At 33.8% G+C, this 23,837-nt stretch overlaps 1 protein-coding gene across 6 annotated transcripts in view; it reads left to right on the top strand.

Annotated features, from left to right (window-relative positions):
* Nucleotides 1-23,837, top strand: part of LOC114335223 (FH1/FH2 domain-containing protein 3) — an 843,862-nt gene that overhangs the window by 695,050 nt on the left and 124,975 nt on the right. Inside the window, exon 2 of one of the 6 annotated variants that reach the window (XM_050661659.1) lies at nt 5,439-5,877. The exons of the other annotated variants lie outside the window; for them this stretch is intronic. Within the exon in view, the coding sequence (XP_050517616.1) occupies nt 5,513-5,877 (365 nt within the window). The 5' untranslated portion in view covers nt 5,439-5,512. The remainder of the gene's footprint in view (nt 1-5,438; nt 5,878-23,837) is intronic. 6 annotated transcript variants of the gene reach the window in all.

The following is a 23,837-nucleotide window of genomic DNA, read 5'->3' on the forward strand; positions in this document are numbered from 1 at the left end:
CATATATAAACACACATACATATTTCTCTAATTAAAAAATAGCATCCTTCTTCACGATTATATAGTGGATAAATTATTAATTTGGTAAAAGGTAATGTGTGCAATTTTTTGTTTTGTGTTATAAAATGGAATTATTTGCAGAATTACTAAGGAAGACATTGTTAGCAATTTACAATTTCATATAGACCTGGATCACGCGTCTCAAAAAAAGTTGATTAATAGCAAGCTGAAAATTTGTTAATAGCTTAACGGTATCTAATCGGACAAACTTTGATGGGAACACTCAAAAAGGGGAAGTTGTTTCACACAACTAAATTGTGTAACAGGTTAAAAATTTGGAACGTCAGACTACGAAAACGTTCCATGTACTTTGTCGGACAGAACTTCCAATTGGTTTGTTACCATTTCATTAAACACTCATGCAAAAATCAGACTGGTGTTTATCACCAACTGGGCATTTTAATGAGTGGAACACGAACAACATGTCAAATGACAGAAATCATGTTGGTTAGTAATAGCAGTCTGATTTCTGCATGTTTAATGAAATGTTTCATTTCTGATGTTGAATGAAAGGGTAACAAATTAATTGGATGTCCTGTCCGACAAAATGCATGGTACGTTTTCGTAATCTGACGTTCCAAATTTTTAAACTGTTCCCCAATTAAAACTTCCCTTGTTCCAGTGTTCCCGTACATCAAAGTTTGTTCGAGTAGACACCGTTTAAGATATTAACAAATTTTCAGCTTGCTATTAATCAACTTTTTTTTCTTACACGGGATCCAGGTCTAATAGTTATTTGTCACAAGTTGGTATTTTTAATCATTTCTGACATTAAAATTTGCTGTTATTTTATTGAGCTTTTGCTAATGCTTCTCTAAACTTTACTGAGTGTTTTGGAACCAATTTTTCTTTTATTTGTATGTAGTTGTCTTACTGTGTAGCTTAATACGTAATTTTGCTTGTAACGTGTCACAAACTGTAGCTTGTGTCCTCTTCACATTAACCCCTTCCGCTCCAGGCCACTTTTTGAGATAGGGAGCTGTATACCAGCAAAAGTTTTTTAATGAAAATACATTTTACGATAGTTATGATGTATAATAGAAGAGATATTCACCTATGGGGCCAAAAAAGTGTTTGAAGCAATTTGAATTTATATGACAATTTATAGTGTTTACCAGAATATCCACATAAGGATATTTGGGTGTAATAGTATATCCACCCTTGGATATCGATTGTACTACCAAAATATCCACATCTCAATACCATTAAAATGTATCTATGTCTATTATTTAATTTATAAAGTCACGCTAAATAAAAATAAAACATATATAAAAAGACAGTGAACAATGAACAAACGTCGACCTTGAGCTGTTTACATTATTCTGGAAATTGTATAAAAAAAATGGCTAACCATGATATCGCCGTATGGATATCCATGCCCTACCGTGATCCAAATTAATCTACAGAGCCCTACACCACTTTTACAGAGTGCAGTAATATCCCTATATGAATACCCGTATGTGGATATCGTGGTAAAGTTCGCCATACCTAAAAATATCCATACGTGGATACGATGGAGCGGAACAGGTTAAAAACTGAGCTTCTTCATCTTTATTGAAAATAATATTTATACTCTATTTGGTTTTTATATCGTCCTTCAGGTGAAAAATCCATGTCGATAATCTTCATGGATGATGTTGTGCTAATTATACCAAGATCCGTATCGATGGTAAACCGAAGGAGCCGTTCACCTCTGTCATTTCGCTTGTCCAAGCTATGCTCACCTATCGTTCCTTTCAAATAATGGTTCCGTTTTACCTATTTTACTTTATCGTACTACATACGTAGTATGAGTATAATAGATAAAGTTATAGGATCGTGCAAAAAGAATTTTTTCAGATTTCACTTTTTTTCGACGTTTTGAGTCCCCCTGAGTCTAAAAAGCAAATAAAAAAAACATGTCGGAAGTATGTACGTACGTACGTATGTAAATACGTACGTACGTATGTCGCCACCACCCAGCAAAAACTACTGGACCGATTTCGATGAAATTCGGTATGAGTAAGTTTAAGAGAATTTTGTCGAGAAACTAAGCTTTTAAAAAAAACCTCTCAAAAGGGGGGCCGAAATAGGGGGGTTATTTGGGGCCCATTTTTGCAAATTTTGACCGAAGCGAATGAAATTTAACTTAAAGTTAGCTCATCGATAGGTAAATATAAATACGGAATTTGACATTTCCAAATCTAAAATGGCGGCCAGCATGGCCGACCGCCCACCCGATACATTTCCTTACAAATCTTAAAATTTGTTTAAGATAAATTTAATTTGAAAAAACATTTATATAGCCTAAAGATGGGGGCTATAAGAAGAATATTATCGTTTTTCAGAAAAAGTTATGGGTTGCCTATATTTAAGGGGTCAAAATTTGACATAACTTTGAGCTAGATTTTCTCAAAAATGGCTCCAAGGAATTTGTTTATTTTTTGATATATTTTTTATATCCTATCGGTAAATTGAATAACGTTAGTCAGATTTCTTAACTCCTCATAGAAGGGAAGTTTTGAATTTTTTATAAAAAAAATATTCGAGTCCCTGTAACTTCCTCTGTAATAGAAACTAAAATTTAAAATTTAGCATACATATATAGTACTTTATTATCGATTAGCACAATAAATTTTACCTACAATATGGCTTCCGGTTGAACCGGAAATGAAAAAAAATCTTAATTTTTTAGATACGTATATTTTTACATATTTTGAAAGAATATAAAATTACCTTTCCAATGACATAAAAGCCGTTGCTGTAGCTAAAAAACTCGAAAAGTTACAGAAAATAGAAATTTTGCTAGAATCTTGTGTGTGTCCTCTCTCACGCGATCATAGCAGAACATTATTATAGGGCAGTCAATGAGGGTATTTGGCTCCGAATTCCATCCTACTACATCGATATACTTGATATTTTCACAGTAAGTAGGGAATAGCTCAAGAAACAAAATCTACCCTATATACTAGGGCGGTTTTATCTTGGGCCAATTCCCACCCTTTCAAGGGGGTGGAAAATTTGTGGGTGAAAATAAGCATGGAAGTGGCTAGAGAACCTATTTTTAAGCAGAAACTGATCTATACTTTTTTTTGAGAACTCAATACTTTTTGAGTTATGCGTAGTTTAAAATTGGCCATTTTCATTTAAAAATGACACGTTTTCGGACGGTTTTTTGTGAATACCTTAAAAACTATGCATCAAACTAAAAACACTATATAAAAATTTTTTTAGATTATAAGTAACAAAAAGATTCGTTCCTTCGTAAATTTTCTATTTATAATACAAACAGAGATATGGTAGGCAAAAAGAGTTTGTTTTTTGGTGCATGCTCAAAGTGCTCATGCTTTTGTAGTGTTTGAAAAGGCCTTTAAAACGAGCACCGTTAAATGTCGGTTACATTCAAACTTAGCGAGATATGGTGCAAAAAAATATATGACTAATGTACTTTAAGGAAAAATGAGAAGTACATACATTTAACCCCTCATCCACCAGAATTTAAATGCATTGTTTTTCTTTTGCAATACCTCTTAATAAAGTGTTATTTCTACTTTCAAAAAGTTGGACGGGTGAAAAAAATAAGATCAAATTATAGAGCGCATTTTTAAATTTTCTTAAAATTCTTCTTTTTGCTCCATGCAATTCGAAAATTAAAATGTTCTATCCCCGAGAAGTGGTGGGAACCGCCCCCATGATAAAAGCGCCATAGTATATAGTATCTAGGATAGACTTTGAATTAGGAGATTGGGCTTTGGGCTACTCAAAAAATTTCATTAAAATCGATGCAGTAAAATGCAAATATTGTAAACTATTAATTTCTCAGAAAAATGAACTAATTTGAAATGAAAGTATGACTAATATTCTATTGATTTATGCAATAATCTATAGTGTGTTCCCGAACATTTTCTCAAATGCAGGAATTAATGATGCCTAGAACCATAAAATATTTTCAAGTATACAAGGTGTTTCTAAAATATTAAAATAACGAGTAGGTAACTTTGTTATTTTTATAGAATGCCAGTATCTAGTACGATAACGATAATAGATCGGTACGATAAAGTTCTCGGGCGGCCCTTCCGTCCAGCGTTTTTGCATTCCAATCTTCTATTATCATCATTGGTTCTCTCTTAGGAACGTTAGAGATGGTTTCATGTATCAGGTGGTATGTTTCTTCTACTATATCTTCTGCCTCTTCGGATGTTTTCCGGATTAGATATCCAGTATTTCATTAGGATTTAAGTCGGTTGTCACCTACGATCACTTACAAATATTTAACATTACAGTATTTATAAGGGTGGATAATTTTATTATTTTACCATAATTTTTAAGAGCATATTAGGATAATGAAGGCACTACCGCACTACATATATTTATAAACCTTCTATAACAGTTTCCGGATTAGATATCCAGTATTTCATTAGGATTTAAGTCGGTTGTCACCTACGATCACTTACAAATATTTAACATTACAGTATTTATAAGGGTGGATAATTTTATTATTTTACCATAATTTTTAAGAGCATATTAGGATAATGAAGGCACTACCGCACTACATATATTTATGAACCTTCTATAACAGTTTCTACAATAATTTTTTTGCACGATTGATCATTTTTGACTGTTTACCGTGACAGATTTTACGTCAGTAGGTGACATTTACTAGCAACTCGACGGTAAGTAATCCAACTCGACGGTAAGTACTCCAACTCGACGGTAAGTAATTCACTTACCGTCGAGTTAAAAAATCACTTAATTTTAATTTATTTTTTGAAAGAATAAAGAAAACTAACGAATTATTTATTAATATTGAAACTTATGGTACAATTTGTTAAATTATTTAATGAAATCCCACTTGTTTGGGCTGTGGTTTCACTTCTAACAGAAACTCCTGCAGAATCGCATGCATTAGTAGTATTATCACTTTCGCTCATATTTTAATTTATAATAATCAAAATTGTACTTAAAATTATTGACAACTAAATAAAAACTCAATTCTCCATTGTTGTTATGCACCCTAGTTACTACCTAACAACCAAAGTATCTATCTTGATAAAATGAATGAAACTAGTCAATATGACGAAAATGTTTAATTTTATCATTTATAATGGTATCAATCGTGCAAAAAACGTTATAAGCATGTCGAACGTTAAGGGTAACCGATCTCAGACAATAATTAAAGTCGTCGCTCCGCTCCTCCTCCAAACAATTGTCTTCGATCGGTATAAAACCCTTACCATTCTCCATACTTAATATACTATTAATAGTTTCTTATAGTTTAAACCTGAAGTATAAATAGAGAATTATACCTTTTAATTAGGAACATACTTGCAATGATGGCTCAAATACCCACTTCACTATATTTATGATAAAAAAAAACAAAATAATAATTTCTATTACAGACAAAAATTACGACTAAACCAACCTTATCAAAGAGTAGTTTATAATCCAACATGAAACATTCCATGTAAGCAATATGACCAGTAAAGCTATAGTGTTAGCAAAACATGGAAAATTAGACAAAACTGAATCAGTCGACATCTTATCCCAATGGCTCCATGCTCTCGAAACCAGATCTTCCTTGTTCTGGTTGAGGTATCTCGGAGCAGGATTCAACGAAGATGCAGTCGAAAATTGCGAAGAAAAGAGAGCTCATTCTTTGGGATCTACTTGTAGCAGCTTCAGTGATACTGACGCTGATAATGTAGACGAATGCGAAGAAGATTTTGGTGGTGATGTCTTCGCTTTGCCACCATGTAAGAGTATAGCGCATAGAGAATCAGATCTGCTTGTTGCTTTGTCAGAAAATTGTACCTTAGGACCAGTGTGTTATTTTTGCAGGTAAATTTTTAAATTTTGTTTTGTAAATACTTTTCAGTATAGTTAAAAAATGTAATTATTATGTTGTAAATCATTTTAAATGTACAGTTGAGTCCGGGAATCTTTACCCGTCCGTCATCATTTAAAGCATACGAAATAAGTCGATGATAAGTCGGAAATTAAAATTTACTAAACGCAACAGCAAGTGACAGTAAATGACTTGGTGTTTCGTTTAGTAAATTTCAATTTCCGAGTTATCATCGACTTATTTCGTATGCTTCACAAACAAAAATATTCTATATTTTATCTTCAAGCATTACTTTCTGTTATATCGTTTATCATGGCTTTCCAAATTTTGTTAATTTTGCTACAGAGCTTTTTGCAATTACTGGCCGGTGCTTTATTTCTTCAGTATTGTTCGCCTTTTTACTTATTAAAGAGCCCAGATACACAAATTTATCTACAACAGCGATATCGTTTATCATCGTTAAATGCTTTTGATTGTTGTTAGCTCTGTCAATTATCATGATTCTCGTTCTGTCTCTGTTTATTATAAGATTCATTGTTAAGCTTACTTCTTCAATTCGTTGTAGCAGGGGAATCAGTTCAATCTCGGAACTAACGAGTATGGTTGTATCATCTGCATATCTCGAGTTGCAAATCTTCCCGCCGATAGTGACACCACCGTTCCAGTCCTCAGTAGCTTTCCGCAATATCCATTCACCATACCGTTGAAGAGAATTGGGCTTGGTATGCAACCTTGCCTCATCCCTTAGTGACCCTGAAACTTCCGGTTGGTTCTCCAATTACTCTGGCATAATTATTATTGTATAGGCTTTTAATTATCAGTATCAAATGATTCAGGACTCCCATTTCAGATAAAACCTGCCACGTTACTCCTGTTGACTAGATCTAAAACTTTACTATAATCTGTTGTAAACATGTTGCGCTTTTGAACTCTCGATTTTTCTATAAGTTGTGATAGGTACGTTTAAAATTTGTTCTCTAGCACCACGTCCTGTGACGAAACCTGCTTACTGCTTATTCCTGCGCAATTTGACTAACTAAAAAGGGCTTTATTCACTCTAGAATTATGTGTAAAATTATCTTACTGCCGTGCGCCATTAGAGTAATTGTGCAATAGTTATTACATAAATATTGCGCTCCCTTTTTATGTATGGGAATATAAATATAGTGATTTTGTCCAATTTTCAGGTCTTTTAGCTGTCTCCAGGCGCGGATCTAGAAATACATAATAGGGGGGGGCAGACTTACCTCAAATAAATATTATATATTTTCCAGATTGAGCCATACTAGTCACACTTACTCTAAGGATAAAATACACTATACAGGGTGTCCCGAAAAGATTGGTCATAAATTATACCACAGATTCTGGGGTCAAAAATAGGTTGATTGAATCTCACTTACCTATATACAATAGTGCACACAAAAAAAGTTACAGCCCTTTGAAGTTACAAAATGAAAATCGATTTTTTTTCATATATCGAAAACTCTCAGAGATTTTTTATTGAAAATTGACATGTGGCATTTTTACGACAGTAATATCTTTAAAAAAAATTAAGTAAAATTTGTGCACCCCATACAAATTTTATGGGGGTTTTGTTCCCTTAAACCCCCCCAAACTTTTGTGTACGTTCCAATTAAATTATTATTGTGGCGCTATTAGTTAAACACATTATTTTTAAAACTTTTTTGCCTCTTAGTACTTTTTCGATAAGCCAGTGTTTATCGAGATATTTTGAATATTTGTCGAATCCACCACATATTTGTATATGGTTAAGTACGGTTATAGAGACCTGTTAATAATCTGAAAATTTATTTATAATTTACATTTTTAGGTATATTTTGAAAAAGAAGCTACATCTCGATAAAAGGTGACTTATGAACAAAAGACTAAGAGACAAAAGTTTTAAAAACACTGTGTTTAACTAATTGTACCACAATAATAGTTTAATTGGAACGTACACAAACATTAGGGGGGTTTAAAGGAACAAAACCCCCATAAAATTTTTACGTAAATATATTGAAAAAGAAGCCGCATCTCAATAAAAACTGGCTTATCGAAAAAATACTAAGAGGCAAAAAAGTTTTAAAAACGTTGTGTTTAACTAATGGTACCACAATAATGAATTAATTGGAACGTACACAAAAGTTTGGGGGGGGTTTAATGGAACAAAATCCCCATAAATTTTTTATGGGGTGGACAAATTTCAATATAATTTTGTTTTAAGATGTTCCTGACATAAGAATTATACATGTCCATTTTCAATAAAAAATCTCTAATAGTTTTCGATATATTGAAAAAAATCGATTTTCATTTTGTAACTTCAAAGGGCTGTAACTTTTTTTGTGAGCACATTTGTACTAAGGTAAGTTAGGTTCAATCGAACTATTTTTGACCCCAGAATGTGTGGTATAATTTATGACCATTCTTTTCGGGACACCCTGTATAATGCCAGATACCTACGGTAGCAAAAGGATTGATAGACAATTCACGACTATTAATCTCACTGGTCGTTCTTTGCCTTTCTACCTTTCTACCGTCAATGGGTAGGTACGCGTGGATTATCTGGTAAAATACAAATTTTTATATCTTTATTGTATCGCAAATTTGAAACGTGACTTTTCATGAGATAAGGTTTATACCCAGTGTAATGTATTTGCATTTTAAAATATCATTTTTGTTATTTTTTGAATTGAGAAAAATATTTCCGTTGTTTATGGTTCCACCGGTACCCAAACAAATGCGCCTACAGATTATTTTTCAGAGAAGGGTGTTTTATTAGATTTTATGGCTTCTTTCAATTCTTTGGAAGCGGTTGTCGTGTAATTTAGTGTTGTACTGATGGCTTAAAGTTTAGAGTTAACAGAAAAAAATAATAAATAATAAAAAAATACTTATAGACTAAATACAATAGGGGGGTCCATGGACCCGTTGACCCCCCCCTATATCCGCGCCTACCTGTCTCCCACACTCTTCGAGAAATTTAATGTATTATATCCACTTCTACATCATCTAGGGCCCAAATCGATTCAATAGCTATGTAATCTGGACCAGCAGCTTTATGAAATTTTTGCATCATAATTGCTGCTTCAACTTCATTTTTGAGTACGTCAGGTTCCGTCCCAAAACTGGTATCTTGTTGTTGTGATGCGGAGTCTGTGCTCTCCTCCATTATCAATCGTCCACAATATTCTTTCCATCTGTGTAAAATATCTGTTTTAGAAGTGAGAATAGTTCCGTTATCATCTTTGATAGCAAAGTGGTTTGGTGTAAAGCAACGTGTTATCTGCTTTGTTTGTTTTTTAAACATGTTTCTGATCTCAGTTTTGGTTTTTGCCCTTCTATGTATTTCCTTGCAAATTTTGTTAAAATGTGTGTTCTTATCCCTTTTGCAGAGTCATTTTATTTGAGCGTTCAGCACTTTATGTGCCTCTTTATCACTGTCATTGTTCAGTCTTGTAGCTTTTAAGCACTTCCTCTTCTGTGTTTTTGTCCATATGAAATCTGTTATCCATTTTTTCCCTATTGCTCTTAATAGTTCTCGCGGCATTATGGAATACAGTCCATGTGGTGAGACCGCTCCCGTCTGAAAAAATTTCTGATTCGGTTTCTTTGTGGATTCCTATTTAAAAATGTCCCCTTTCAACAAATCTGAAGGGTGCCTGGCGGAATTTTTGGGCAGAAATTGTTTAAACAATAATTTTTTTAAACAAATACTAAAGATCACTTTTTTGCTCCGTAACATATATTTTTAGGTTTTTTCGGTCATTCTAAACAGGAAAGGTATCTTGTAATTTTTCTTAAAAATTGATAGTTTTCGAGTTATAGGCGATTTAAAATCTGAAAAATGCGAAAATACGCATTTTCGAGACTTGAAAACTCATATTCAAATTAGTATTTTTGATGTTGCAAGATACTTAAATTGAAGATTAAACATTCAGCTTCAAGATTCTGAAGAGTGATCGTGTCATAATCTTAATTTATACCGTTGTTTTTTAATTGTTAAGTATGCGTGTTACCCGATTTTTTTGCCGGTGCGGCGGGCTCTATTTCAAAAATCTCCTATTTTCCTCGGAAAAATATTTTTTCTAGATTTTTGATATATTCTAAATAAAATAAGTTTCTTGACATTTTTCTCAAAAGTTAATAGTTTTAAAGTTATAAGCGATTTAAAATCAGAAAAATGTCAAAAAACGCAAAAAACGCACCGACAAAAAAATCGGATGGACATGCATATTTAACGATTAATACAAAAGGTTTAAATTAAGGTGAGACCCAATCACTCTTCAGAATCTTGAAGCTGAATGTTTAAACTTCAATTTAAGTATCTGGCAACCTTAAAAATACTAATTTAAATATGAGTTTTTAAGCCTCTAAAATGCGTATTTTCGCATTTTTCAGATTTTAAATCACCTATACATAACTCGAAAACTATCAATTTTTGAGAAAATTTACAAGATACCTTTCTTGTTTAGAATGAGACTCAAAACTTAAAAATATATGTTGCGGAGCAAAAAAAGTGATCTTTTGTATTTGTTTAAAAAAATTGTTTAAACAATTTCTGCCCAAAAAATCCACCTGGTACCCTTCAGATTTGTTTAAAGGAGACATTTTTGAATAGGAATCTACAAAGAAACCGAATCAGAAATTTTTCCAGACGGGAGCGGTCTCACCACATGGACTAATATGGATTTTGTTTTGTTCATATTATGTTGTTTGAGGACTCTTTTGGTTATAAGCATAGATACGAAACTAACGAGGTTTTTTAGCTTTCCAACATTAAGGTGGAATTTTTGATTATTTTTATTTACAAAATTAAACTAAATAGATTTTGCGTGAGATCAAGTTGTAACCAAAACTGTTACTTTTAACTTTTGAAAAACTGTATAACTTGTACTATTGATGCAGAGAGTACTAATAACATCAACGAAGAACGAAGAAATAACAACTAAACCACGAATTAAAATATTTAAAGTGACGTGCGTCGAGTAGTGAAATTGACGGTATATCCAGTTACTTTTTATACTAGTTCAGCTTAATTTGCGAAGAAGAAATACCGTGACAGTGAACTTGAAAAGCAATCCTACCGGAAAAGAAAACAATTACTTCTCAACTTGAACCCGATGAATTTCTTTTTCTTTCGCTATCGGATAATTGGTAAAAACGTTTAAACTTACTTTAATAAGCATGTGTAGTAAGTATAATATTATGCCTTGTTATATTTTCAAAGTGTATCATTTACCCGACTTTTTTAAGTAAAGAAGGTCATATGAAGGCTCTTGTGCACGAAACGTTCGGATTATGTCGGTCATCTTAAAATATTAATAAAAAGTACTAGGTTTATACAGGGTGTTAGTAAATAAGTATGACAAAATTTAAGGGGTAATTCATCATCATTACCTAGCGCTACAACCAGTGGCGTAGCTGAAAATTGCGGGGCCCCCCCGCGACAGTTTTTGTGGGCCCCGTATGATAAACATAACGACAACTAATAACAGTATAATTACTAAAATATGTGTAAATGACAATAGTTGGCCTTTCTTTAATAAGTCTTTATTAGTTTATGAATAGACATGAAAACCATGGACATGTATTTTAATCCGACAAACCTATTAGTAAGTTGTTGCAATATTATATCTAAATTTACATTGAAAACATTAACTACAAAACTTTTTTTGCTAAAAGTTATTTTTTCGTCACAGCTGAGCTCATGGTAAATTTTTTTTATACATTTTATCCGTTTATTTTTAAATTTCGGTGTAATACCCCACTATTCTGCTATTCCTGCTGCTTTTGCTAAAGTTTCGGAAATCGAATTTCTCATTTCTAGAAGATTATCACGAGTTTTTTCAAAAAGTTGAAGGGCGACCGTTACCTCTGCCCTTTCAGATTGCAAAAGTGTTGATGTTAGATTAATAAAGTTAAGTATTTTAGATTGAATAGTAATGTTATCGACAAATTCAAAATTATTCATATGCTCTAATAATGCATTCACTTGTAATTTTTCATCGTTTTTTAGAGAACAATGAAATTTTCGTTAAAGATTTCGTTACTTGTCGGAAAGCTCGACGCAAAGCCATAACAGCATCATGTCTGGATGACCACCGGGTTTCACATAACCTTGTGTTGGTAAGCGCGATGGATCCAAAGTTATAATAGTACATAGTACATCCTATCTTTTAATACTTGCACTAAAAAAACATAATCTGTTTAATTATATCCTAAAAAAACAACTCCTGTACACCAACAATACTCCGGTCAACTTACGCATCCGAGGCTACAAAAATTACCATCAAGCTGAAAATTGGCAGGATTGTTAAAAATACCATCATAAATGAAATCTAAAAAGTCCTCATAAATCCGACCCCTGCTAAAAAATTTACGCGGGGTCAAAGGTCACCAAATATGGTTTTTAGCGATTTTCAGCGAAACGGTAAGTTTTATGGTAAAATTAGTGCTAACAAAAAATGTAGATTAGATAATTATCTATAAAAAATGCCTTATTACTTTTTTTCCTGGGAGCCACCGTTTTTGAGATATAACGATTCAAAAAGTGGTAATCGTCATAATATGCGCACACGTTTCCACACCACCTTTGAGGTAGTGTACTTATCGCGTTTTTTTAACGTGGTTTCCCTAGTAGGCCTATTCCACAGATCTGTTATGATTCTGTTTAATTTAAAGCTATTTAATAATTGATATTGGCAAGGGTTAAAAATGATTAAACTTATATAAAGCGGTATAAATTAAAAAAAAAGGGAAATTTATCAAACTGGTTCATAATTTTTTAATACTTCTGCTTCCCTTGTTCTTCTTCTCATTGTTCTTCTTCCTCTTCTTCATCTTCTAGTTCTTCTTCTTCTTCTTCTTGTTCATCCTAGGTGCAAGTAAATTGTCCCAATAATGACACATCGCATGGCTCCTCGATAGAATCAAATGAATCCTCAATTGTTGGTGATTCAACATTGGAGCACGACCGGTTTTGACAATTAGTGCATGCTACCGAACAAAACAGTCCAACTTTTTTGCAACCACATTTAGCGCTACATCCCTTTTTACAGTTGCAAAAAATTGTGTTCAGGAGTTTTTCCGGCGCAGGGGGAGTAAAGTTTCAATTGGTTCTAATGAACTGTCGACTTATTTCCATCCCCAGTCTTTTGGATCTAGCTGATAACCAAGCCACACTTGAACTTGGTAATATACCCGAAAAAGTTGTTGATGAGCAGCCGCTGAGGTTGGAGGAAGACAAGATAACTGCACTTGTTTTTTGTTTCGAGTACTTTTAAAAAAACATGCATATCGAAACTTATCTAAGCACGTAGTTTTCTTAGGCGCTCCATACATAGAGAGAAGAAAGCTAATTCCGTTGGAAATAACTTCTTGTGGAGTTGAATTAGTTTTTTTAAAAACTTCAGCACATTCAAGTAAATCTCGTTTTTCAAACATTTTAAAAACAGTCGTTTTATCCCTCTTAAAAAATGCAGATGTCGTATCACAGCCAGTTATTGCGTGTAAAAATAGTATATGATTTTGACATTTTGGAAAAGTAGATAAACTTTTCGATGAATATATTTCCGATTGGTGTTGAGCTTTTCCAGATTTTAAAAAAAGATAGTTTTTTCGATTGGAGTTCTACCAGTGAGTAATACGAGCAAGTCTACATCTTCACCTACAACAATAGTTGTATTTGTTAAATTGAATTGCTCTATGGCTGTTTCAATTATCATTACGTCAAATAATACGCGCAAATAAAACAATATTCTGACATTTTTGTTATAACAATGAAAATAACACGAAATACACGATAAAAAAAATATAGGTTTAACACGTATTTTCACTCCGGAGTAGTACTCAAGACTAATTAATACCTCGAGGGTGTCATCTACCTGAAGGATTTCGCCACCCAGGAAAATTACGGTGTAATTTGCATAAGTATTTGTTAGTACTGAGCAATAAACATTTTGCCTAGAAAGTTGTCTCTCATTATTTATGTTCAAACCCTTCGGAGAAGAGAATAGGTAGGGTGATTAGATTAGCTGACGAACGTGTTTATTCCGACAAAACCATCTTTGCAAATTGAACTAACGCGCATAAATAAAAAGAATTATTATAAGTTAATACTTTGTCATTTGTTGTATTTTGTTGTGTATTTTTGTTGGGATTAAGCCGTAACATTCAAATAATTCTTATTATTTTCGCGTTACATTCACTTTGTAAAGATTTTTTTGTTGGCACTGTAATATAATACAGCTTATGGATTGCATCCCTCGGTAGACCGCAAGCTGTATAGTAGAAACATTATCATATTTATAATCTTATATTATTATGTGTAATATAAGTTAAGTTGACCGTAGAATATTATGTTTACTTGTATTACAGCTTCAGTGATGTATATACCTGGTGTACTAATACATATATTATGACGATTAGAAGTCTTTCAACTCTTTGAATCGTTGTATCTCAAAAACAGTGCCTCTTAGGAAAAAAACTATTAAGATATTTTTTATAGATAATTATCTAATCTACATTTTTTGTTAGAGCTAATTTTACGATAAAACTTACCGTTTCGCTGAAAATCGCTAAAAACCATTTTTGGTAACCTTTGACCCCGCGTAAATTTTTTAGCAGGGGTCGGATTTATGAGGACTTTTTAGATTTCATTTATGATGGTATTTTAAACAATCCTGCCAATTTTCAGCTTGATGGTAATTATTGTAGCCTCATTCCTATTTTTGAGTCTAACTAGACCGGCCTACAACGGCATTATTCAACACTAGGTTTAGATTATGCGATGCACAATGAACATAGGAAGCTCAGTTATACGCCTTTGTACGCTCAGTTATACACCACTCATAACCCTTGCCACATCATACCCCTTTTCTCTGCAGTTGTGTAAGGAAAGGTGCTTTGATTATATAAATTTTAAAATTTCATTTACAAGACCTTCTGCACTTTGGTCTAACATGCGAATAAATCCCCAGAAAACTTTCAACAACTTCTGCTTTAGAAGATAAATTATTTTCATCGCAAGTTACATATCGGAAAATAAAAGTAAGCCGATCGTGTTTCGAAATATCTCGAGTGGTATCAAGAATTATTGAATAAAAACAATTTTTTTTAATTAAATTAATCAATTTGTTTTTAGTTTCTTGGGCCAGCAAATTTATAACTTCATTTTGTATTTGGAGGCTCAAGTTATTTTTTTTAAGTTATTGTTTTTATCGATTAATTTAGCTAAAACAGGATCATATTTAGCTAGTAAAAAAACCACCAACAAAAAATTACCTTTTTAGGATTCACTTTCATCTAAACTACCAACATGTCCACGAAAGTACGAAACGCTAAATTGCCACGAAAAGAGTTACGTCAATTACCCGCTTCATTATTTCCTTCCAAATTCCCTATTTTGATGCTTATTATGAAAATATGTTTTGGTCCCCAATTTAAAGAAAGTAGAAGTATTAACACATTGAACGCCACGTGAGTTGTATTTAACTCACGGCTTGTTTGGCCCAGGCGCTCAGTGAGTTAAATATTATTAACATTAACATTGAGATTGTCAACGTGGAGCCTGAAGGCACAAACAAAAATTTTTAATGTGGCGGTAAATGTGTTAAGCTTGAAGGCTTTAAGGGGCCCCTCCTAACGTCGCCCCCCCCCCGCCTTGCGGGCCCTGCGAGCCTGTCAGCTACGCCACTGGCTACAACCCTGGGTGGGTCCTGGCTGACTGTACAACTTTCTTCCAATTTGTTCGGTCTTTCATCAACCTAGGATCAAGTGGGATGTTTATTTTTCGGAGATCTGCTGGGATGTTATCTCTCCATCGCATTCTGGGTGGTCTTTTGCCTGTAGGAAACTCCTTCCATACTAGTATTACAAGTATCTCGTTATGAATCTGTGCACGTGGCCTGCCCATCTTGGTAGCTGTGATTTAATTTCTTGGACAATATCGGTGTAATTGTAGAGTTCTTTTAATTCGAAGTTGGTTCTGATCCTATACTGTTTTGTGTATTTTTCGTTCAAAACGTCTGAGAATTTCTTCGTTGGATTTGGTCATGGTCCACGTTTCGCAACCATATGTTAGTACAGGTCTGACGATGGATTTATAGATTTTGATCTTGGAACTTCTTGTAAGATTTTTTGATTTTTTAAGCTTATCCAGTGCGAATAGACAGCGATTTGCTGATTGGATTCTGTCTTTTATGTCTTCAGTAACATCGTTATCAGCTGTGATTACGGCCCCCAGATACTTAAAACGTTGTACTCTTTCGAAATTGAAGGTGTTGACCGTTACATTTTGCATTTTGTCCTATCCTGTCTCTTCATGTCGTTCTATTTATACACATATATTTCGTCTTCTCTTCATTAATCCTCAGCCCTACTTCGCTTGTTGCTCCTTCCACCTTGTTGAAAATGGCTTTTGTGGATAGAATGGAGTCTCCAACGAGATCAATGTCATCTGTGTATGCTAGTAATAACTTGGGATCTTGAACCGATAGCAGTTCTGTTTTTATTTCGGCCAACCTCATGGCTTTCTCTAATACAAGGTTAAAAAGTAGTGGAGATACCGCATCACCCTGTTTGAGTCCACTGTTGATTTCGAAGCTGTCAGACAGTTTATTATTTACACGTACTTTTGATATTCCACCCTACATACAGACTTTAGTCATCCGAATGAGTTTCTTTGGCATTGAGAACTTCGCCATGGCATTCCATACTTGGCTTCTTTCTACGCTGTCATATGCCTGTCGAAAGTCTATGAAGAGATTTTGTATGGGTCTGTTATACTCCCATCCCTTTTCTAGAAACTGTCTCAGCGTGAATAGTTGATCTATTGTGGATCTGTTTGCCCTAAAACCGGCTTGATATTCTCCTAGGACATTTTCAGCATAAGGGGTTAGTCTGCTAAGAATGATGTTTGAGAGGATTTTATATGCCGTGTTTAAGAGTGAAATTCCCCTGTAATTCGCGCATTTTCTTTTGTCCCCTTTTTTGTGAATGGTCACTATGATGTTTTCCTTCCATCTTGCTGGTATCCTTTCTTCTAACCATATCTGTGTTATTAATTGGTGGATTTGGCGACGTAGTGTTTCTCCACCATCTTTCAGAAATTCTGCTGGTATCTCGTCCGTTCCCGGCGCTTTGTGATTTTTCAGCTTATTTAAGGCCTTTTGGGTTCCTTCAAAAGAGGGATTTTCGACGGGCATGTCTGCTGTTATATAGATCTCTTTTTTGTGCTGTTCTTCCTTTATGATGTTTAGAAGGTCCCTGAAATACCCTTTCCATTCTTCTGTTAGTTCTTTATCGTCAATTATCATATGGCCTTGATTGTCTCTCAGTGTATGGATAGAATTGGTTCTATGTCCTCTTTTCTCTGTGGAGATTGCTTTATAGAATTCTCTGGAGCCTGGTTTGGGTCGGTCTCTCTCCATAACTTCATATTTTTGTTGTTCATAGTTTCTTTTCTTTGTGCGTATCATTTTTCTTGTTTCTTTTCGGCAGTCGTATTGCTTTTTACTTTTGTCTGTTTGTAGTTGTATCCATGCCGTCCTTACTGTTTGTCTTTCCAGCTGTTTCCGACATTCGTCGTCATACCATGTTTTCGCCCTCTTATGTCCGCAAATGCTTTGTTTCCGAGATTTTGTATTTTGACAACGACATCCGATTTGGACGTCGAAACGTTAATAAAATCATTTTTTTTACGTAAATTGTGGCTTATTTTCGATTTAGAATAGTTTAGAAGAACAAAATATACAAATTAATCTACACATAATATGATACCACAATCATATTCTTCGTGTTCTTTCTGCGCCGTCTCCCTCCGAAGGTTGGCTATCCAATTGGCTATAGTTACGTGCAAACAGCAGCTCTGAAGATCGCGGTCGATGTTTTGCCGAGCCAACCAAGGTCGCTGTTCCTGGAGCCAATAATGTTTTCTTACCCTTTAGCACTTTTTCCTCTCAATTTTTCCTTCAAGGATCAACCGAAGTATTTTATATCTGCCTCTGTATTTGTCGTTCTTTTGGTCCCAGGCCCAGAGAATACGTAGTATTCTCATATAAACGTATAGCCCAGTCGGGTTAGACGAATAACAGTCCTAACCTTGCATTAGGAGCTGCCCCAAATTTTATTTTTCTAATCTTCAGGGAGGGTCAATAGTAGTGTAAATTTAAAATCTCGACTGAATTTCGTCGTTGCATTTGCCGCCATCTTGATTTTAAACGAGAACCGTTTTTGCTCAATATCTCCGCCATTTTCAACTTTTCGACAAAAATTATAACAACCAAAATTGTTGAAAATGTGATTTTATATCATTTCTGTTCTTACTATCTTTTCGTGCCGTCGATATTTTCCGAGTTATGGCGGAAAATAGTGACAGTTAGAGCATAATTATTGAATTATCTATAGTTTATTATTAGATTTACGACAAAAATGTTCCCATATGAAGATAGAGAGAATTAAATTATACACAATTTTAATCTCTTTTATTATTTTGCTAAGATTAATATCTAAGGTAGTACGTATGCGATAATGGCGCGAGCGTAAGACCTGATTGAGCGTAAGACCTGATTGATTTTGCAGCAATTGTTTTTGTTCAATATCTACGCCATTTTCAACGAAAATAATTGTTCTAAATATCATTTCCTAGAATTTCTTTTTAACAATTTTTTTCATGCGGTTGATATTTTCTGAGTTAAGTGGGAAAATAATAAAAAGTGGTGGGGTGAGCATAATTACTGAATTGAATCTTGTTTCCGAGTTGCCCGAAATTTTATAATTCTATCCTTTAGGGGAGATCAATAGTAGTGTAAATTTAAAATCTCGACTGAATTGCGCTGTTGCATAGCCGCCATATTGATTTTAAAGAGAACCGTTGTTGCTTAATAACTCCCCCATTTTCAACTTCTCGACAAAAACGGTAGGCACTAAAATTGTTGGAAACGCAATTTCCTACAATCCTGTTTCCACAATTTTTTATGCGATCAATTTTCTCCGAGTTAAGGGGGAAATAGTGGAAGCGGAGGGGAAGCATAATTATTGAATTGTCTCATTTATTATTAACTTAGAGCATAATTGTAAATAAACAAAAATAAAGAGAATTATGTTTTATACAATTTTTGAAACTTCCAAAGATACACCAACCAAAGTAAGTAAATAAAAGACATAAATAATAATTTATATGCATTAAGTTCACTTAATTTTGTTAACTATCAGGTTTTATTGGTTGAATTTGTCTGTCGATAATTAAGTTTCATGTCAGCTAACATATTTTAATATTTCAACATTTTTTTTTTTTAATTTTGGACCCTGTTGGGGGGAATTTTAGAAATAGTAAATCGTAATTGCAACAATTTCAGACCTTACACTTTTTGTCCATATGCGCCTTTACCGCATACGTACTACCTTAAATTTTGATTTTATCCAAAAAATTAAAGAAATCAAAATTGTACAAAATTTAATTCTCTTCATTTTTGTATGGGTTGAAATTTGTTGTAAAGCTAATAGTATAGTATAGTTGATCCAAAAGATGGCATAACCCAGACATCCAAAGTGAAAGTTATCCTTCAACACCAAATTGTTCTATATGGTCCACACAATGTCCAGAAAAAAGTCACACCATTTTGAGCGTCGGGTTTGGGGGGGGAGAGGGGGGAGAAATCGGTAAATTCGTAGTTTTTTACGTTTTTCGCCAATATTTCTAAAACTATGCGGTTTAGCATGAATAACCGTCTATACAAAATTGTTCTGCATTAAACTTGAAATAAAAAAGGCCCTATGCATAATCTTTCTAAAATGAATGGTTCCAAAGTTACGGAGGTTGTATAGTATAACTGGTCCAAAAAAGGTCTAACCCAAACATCCAAAGTAAAAGTTTTCCTCCAACACCAAAATGTTCTATCTGGTCCACATATTGTTCAGTAAGAAGTTACACCATTTTGAGCGTCCGGTTTGGGAGGGAGATGGGAGAAAAGCCGGTAAATGAGTAGTTTTTTTACGTTTTTCGTCAATATTTCTAAAACTATGCTTTAGCGTAAACAATGTTATGTACAAGAATATTCTACATGAAATTTAAAACAAAAAATGTTTTATACATAAATGTTATTAAATCAACGGTTCCAGAGTTACGGAGGGTGAAAAGTCGAGGTTTTCAATACTTTTTATATTTTTTGGGCAATATTTATGATATAACTATACCAAAAACCCAGACATCCAAAGTGAAAGTTTTCCTCCAACACCAAATTGTTCTATATGGTCCACATAATGTTCAGAAAAAAGTCACACCATTTTGAGCGTCGGGTTTGGGGGGAAGAGGGGGGAGAAATTGGTAAATATAAAAAGTATCGAAAACCTCCGCATTTCACCCTCCGTAACTCTGGAACCGTTGATTTTATAACAATTATGTATAGAAATTTTAAACTTTTTTGTTTTAAATTCTATGTAAAACATTTTTCTATAGAACATTCCTTACGCTAAAGCATAGTTTTAGAAATATTGACGAAAAACGTAAAAAAAACTACTAACTTACCGACTTCTCCCCCATCTCCCCCCCCCCAAATTGGACGCTCAAAATGGTGTGACTTTTTACTGAACAATATGTGGACCATATAGAACAATTTGGTGTTGAAGGAAAACTTTTACTTTGGATGTCTGGGTTAGGCCTTTTTTTGGACCAATTATACTATACTACCTCCGTAACTTTGGAACCGCTCATTTTAAAAGGGTTATGCATAGGGCCTTTTTTATTTAAAATTTAATGTAGAACAATTTTGTGTAGAAGGTTGTTCATGCTAAACCGCTTAGTTTTAGAAATATTGACGAAAAACGTAAAAATCTACGAATTTGGAGATTTCTCCCCCCTCTCCCCCCCAAACCCGACGCTCAAAATGGTGTGACTTTTTTCTGAACATTATGTGGACCATATAGAACAATTTGGTGTTGGAGGATAACTTTCACTTTGGATGTCTGGGTTTGGGTCTAACTATACCATATAATAATAAACGAGATAATTCAATAAATCAATAATTATGCTCTAACTGTCATTATTTTTCCCCATAACTCGGAAAATATCGACCGCACGAAAAAAATTATAATAAACGATATTATAGAAAATCGCATTTTCAACAATTTCAGTTTGTACACTTTTTGTCAAAAGTTGAAAATGGCGGAGATATTGAGCAAAATGTTCTCGTTTAAAATCAAGATGCAACAGTCAAATTCAGTCGAGATTTTAAATTTTTACTTTTATTTACCGCCCCTAAAGATGAGAAGAATAAAATTTGGGGCAGCTCGTAATGCAAGGTCAAATGCTATCCCGACTGGGCTAGTACATTTTAAGACAATTGATGTATTTTTTCTAGTAGAGATTAAGAGTCCAACTCTGACAGCCGTAGAGAAGCATTGGGAATATTTAAGGGCACAGCATTTGGAAGTCTCATGTTTAGGTCCCGCCTGATGAAGATCTCGTTTTTCATTCGATAAACGTTTTCCTAGCCTCTTTAATTATTGATATTACCTGTTTTATTAAACCGTAACTAACATCCATTAGTGCACCCAGGTATCTGATGGATGACACCTGTTCAACAATTATTCTGTTATGAATTGGGAGAACAGTTGTGTTTGTAATTTGAAGTAAGTTTTTTTTTGGTGATGTTGATATAAACCATAACGCTTGCCATATTCTACAATGTCTATAAGTTCCTGTAGTTCCAGTAGTTCTTTTCCTGTTGGAAAAAATGATTGTATCTTGTATGGTGTGTATCTTTTTCCAAAAGTATCTTCTACATTACTAAAGGTTGGCGATAATTACAATAGATCAAATTCAAATTGCTCTCTATTTTGCTCCATGTAACAATCGCTATAGTCTAAGAGCTAGAGCCGAAAAAGCATCGTCATAAGTAATATGGAGTTTGGCATGTGAAATGTGTCTATTGTATATTGATAATTATGACCCCTTTCAGGCTGACACCTCAGTGGATACAGGAAGTAGCAATAAGGGATGAAAGGGGAAAGTTTTGCCTATTTTGTTAAACCTTCATCGATTTGCATGAAAATTGGTGACAAGTTAGAGCATACCCCAAGAAATAAAAATGATTTGGTTCCAACCTGCACTTTTACCCTGGGGGTAGATACCACCCCTTCTCAGGGTGAAAACTATTTGATTAAAAATAACTCGACAAATCGATAGAGGGACAAATTATAAGTAAAATTTGTTATATCATGTTATTAAAATAAATCAATACTTTTTGAGTTATTAAAGATCAAAGATTTGTCTGTTTAAGAGCACATGCGTGAAGTTACGGATAATAAAAAGAACATATTAATTAATTTTATGTTACTAAAATATTATTTTTATATTATTTCGATATTATAAATTTAGCCAAAGTGTATTCGAATATGTCAAATGTACCCATTATTGGACACCCCCAGTTTCTGGACATATTCAGTTTATATTGATAGAAAAAATTCAATTAAATATCGAAATAATATAAAATAGTATATTATGCAACGAGCATTTAATGATGGTCATTATGAAGCGAGTATGAGGGATAAGAAACGAACCGTATGCGGCGAGTTTCTTATAGAGTACGAGCTTCATAATGATAACTAAATGCAAGTTGTATACACTATTTTTTCTATGATCATTCACAACAAAAAATATATTCAAATTTATTAATTTTGTAACGCAAACAAAGTAAGTAGTTTGTCAGTTTGGCAGTTTGTTTACATATCGAGAACTGTCAAAGCGTATGTATTTGACTCGCCATTGGTCACTGCGCGTGTACCACCTTTATCGCGAATGCCATATGGCGATTCTATTGGTTAAAAATCTGTATCTTAATGAAAATCTGTATCATAATGATGTTCATTATGATACAGGTAGTGACATCATAATATTGATATATTATAGTATGAAAATAGAAAAATAATATTTTACTAACATACAATTAATTAATATGTTCTGTTTATCATCCGTAACTTCACGCCATATGCTTTTAAATAGATTGATCTTTAATAACTCAAAAAGTATTGATTTATTTTAATAACATAATATAACAAATTTTACTTAAAATTTGTCCCTCTATCGATTTGTGGGGTTATTTTTAATAAAATTGTTTTCACCCGCGGGAAGGGGTGGTATTCACCACCAGGGTAAAAGTGCAAGTTGGCACCAAATCAGTTTTATTTCTTGAGGTATGCTCTAACTAGTTAACTAGTCACCAATTTTCATGCAAATCGATGGAGGTTTAACAAGATAGCAGGTGAAAACCTTTAGTGACTGCACTAACTTTCCCCTTTCATCCCTTATTGCTACTTCCTGTATCCACTGAGGTGTCAGCCTGAAATGGGTCATAATTATCAATATACAATAGACACATTTCACATGCCAAACTCCATAATAGTTATGACGATGATTTTTCGGCTCTAGCTCTCCGTCTACTATCCAATAATAAGGCAGAATTTATTAGTAATCTCTTCATTGTTTAAAAAGCGGACCCTATTTAGCATACCTACTCTATTTTCTGTTTGCGTCCACTCCTAGACAAAGGCCGCCCCATAAGTTCTCCACTCTTCTCTGTTTTGTGTGAATTGACGCCAGTTTATCCCTACTTTTACTTTAATGTTGTCTAATCACCATTTTTGTAATCTTTCTCTACTACGACTATGTTCGCATGGTCTGCGACGTACAATGTTTCTAGACCAACTTTCGTTGTCTGGTCATACCAGGTGTCCTACCGTAGCTTCATTAAAATTTGCGCAATTATTCCAATTAGATCAGAGATACTTCCATAGATCATAATATATTACAAAGATCCTTCGATGGTCCCCTCTCTCTCTCTCTCTTTTTCTTGTCGTTTCCCCATTACTGAGGATCGTGATTTCTTCCAATATTCCTAACAATGTTTCTCCATTGGTCTCTATCTTCAGCTGCTTTAAGAGCTCCGCAGAATTAGTT

The sequence above is a fragment of the Diabrotica virgifera genome, chromosome 9 (genome assembly GCF_917563875.1).
Source record: "Diabrotica virgifera virgifera chromosome 9, PGI_DIABVI_V3a".
NCBI classification, from domain to species: Eukaryota; Metazoa; Arthropoda; class Insecta; order Coleoptera; family Chrysomelidae; genus Diabrotica; species Diabrotica virgifera.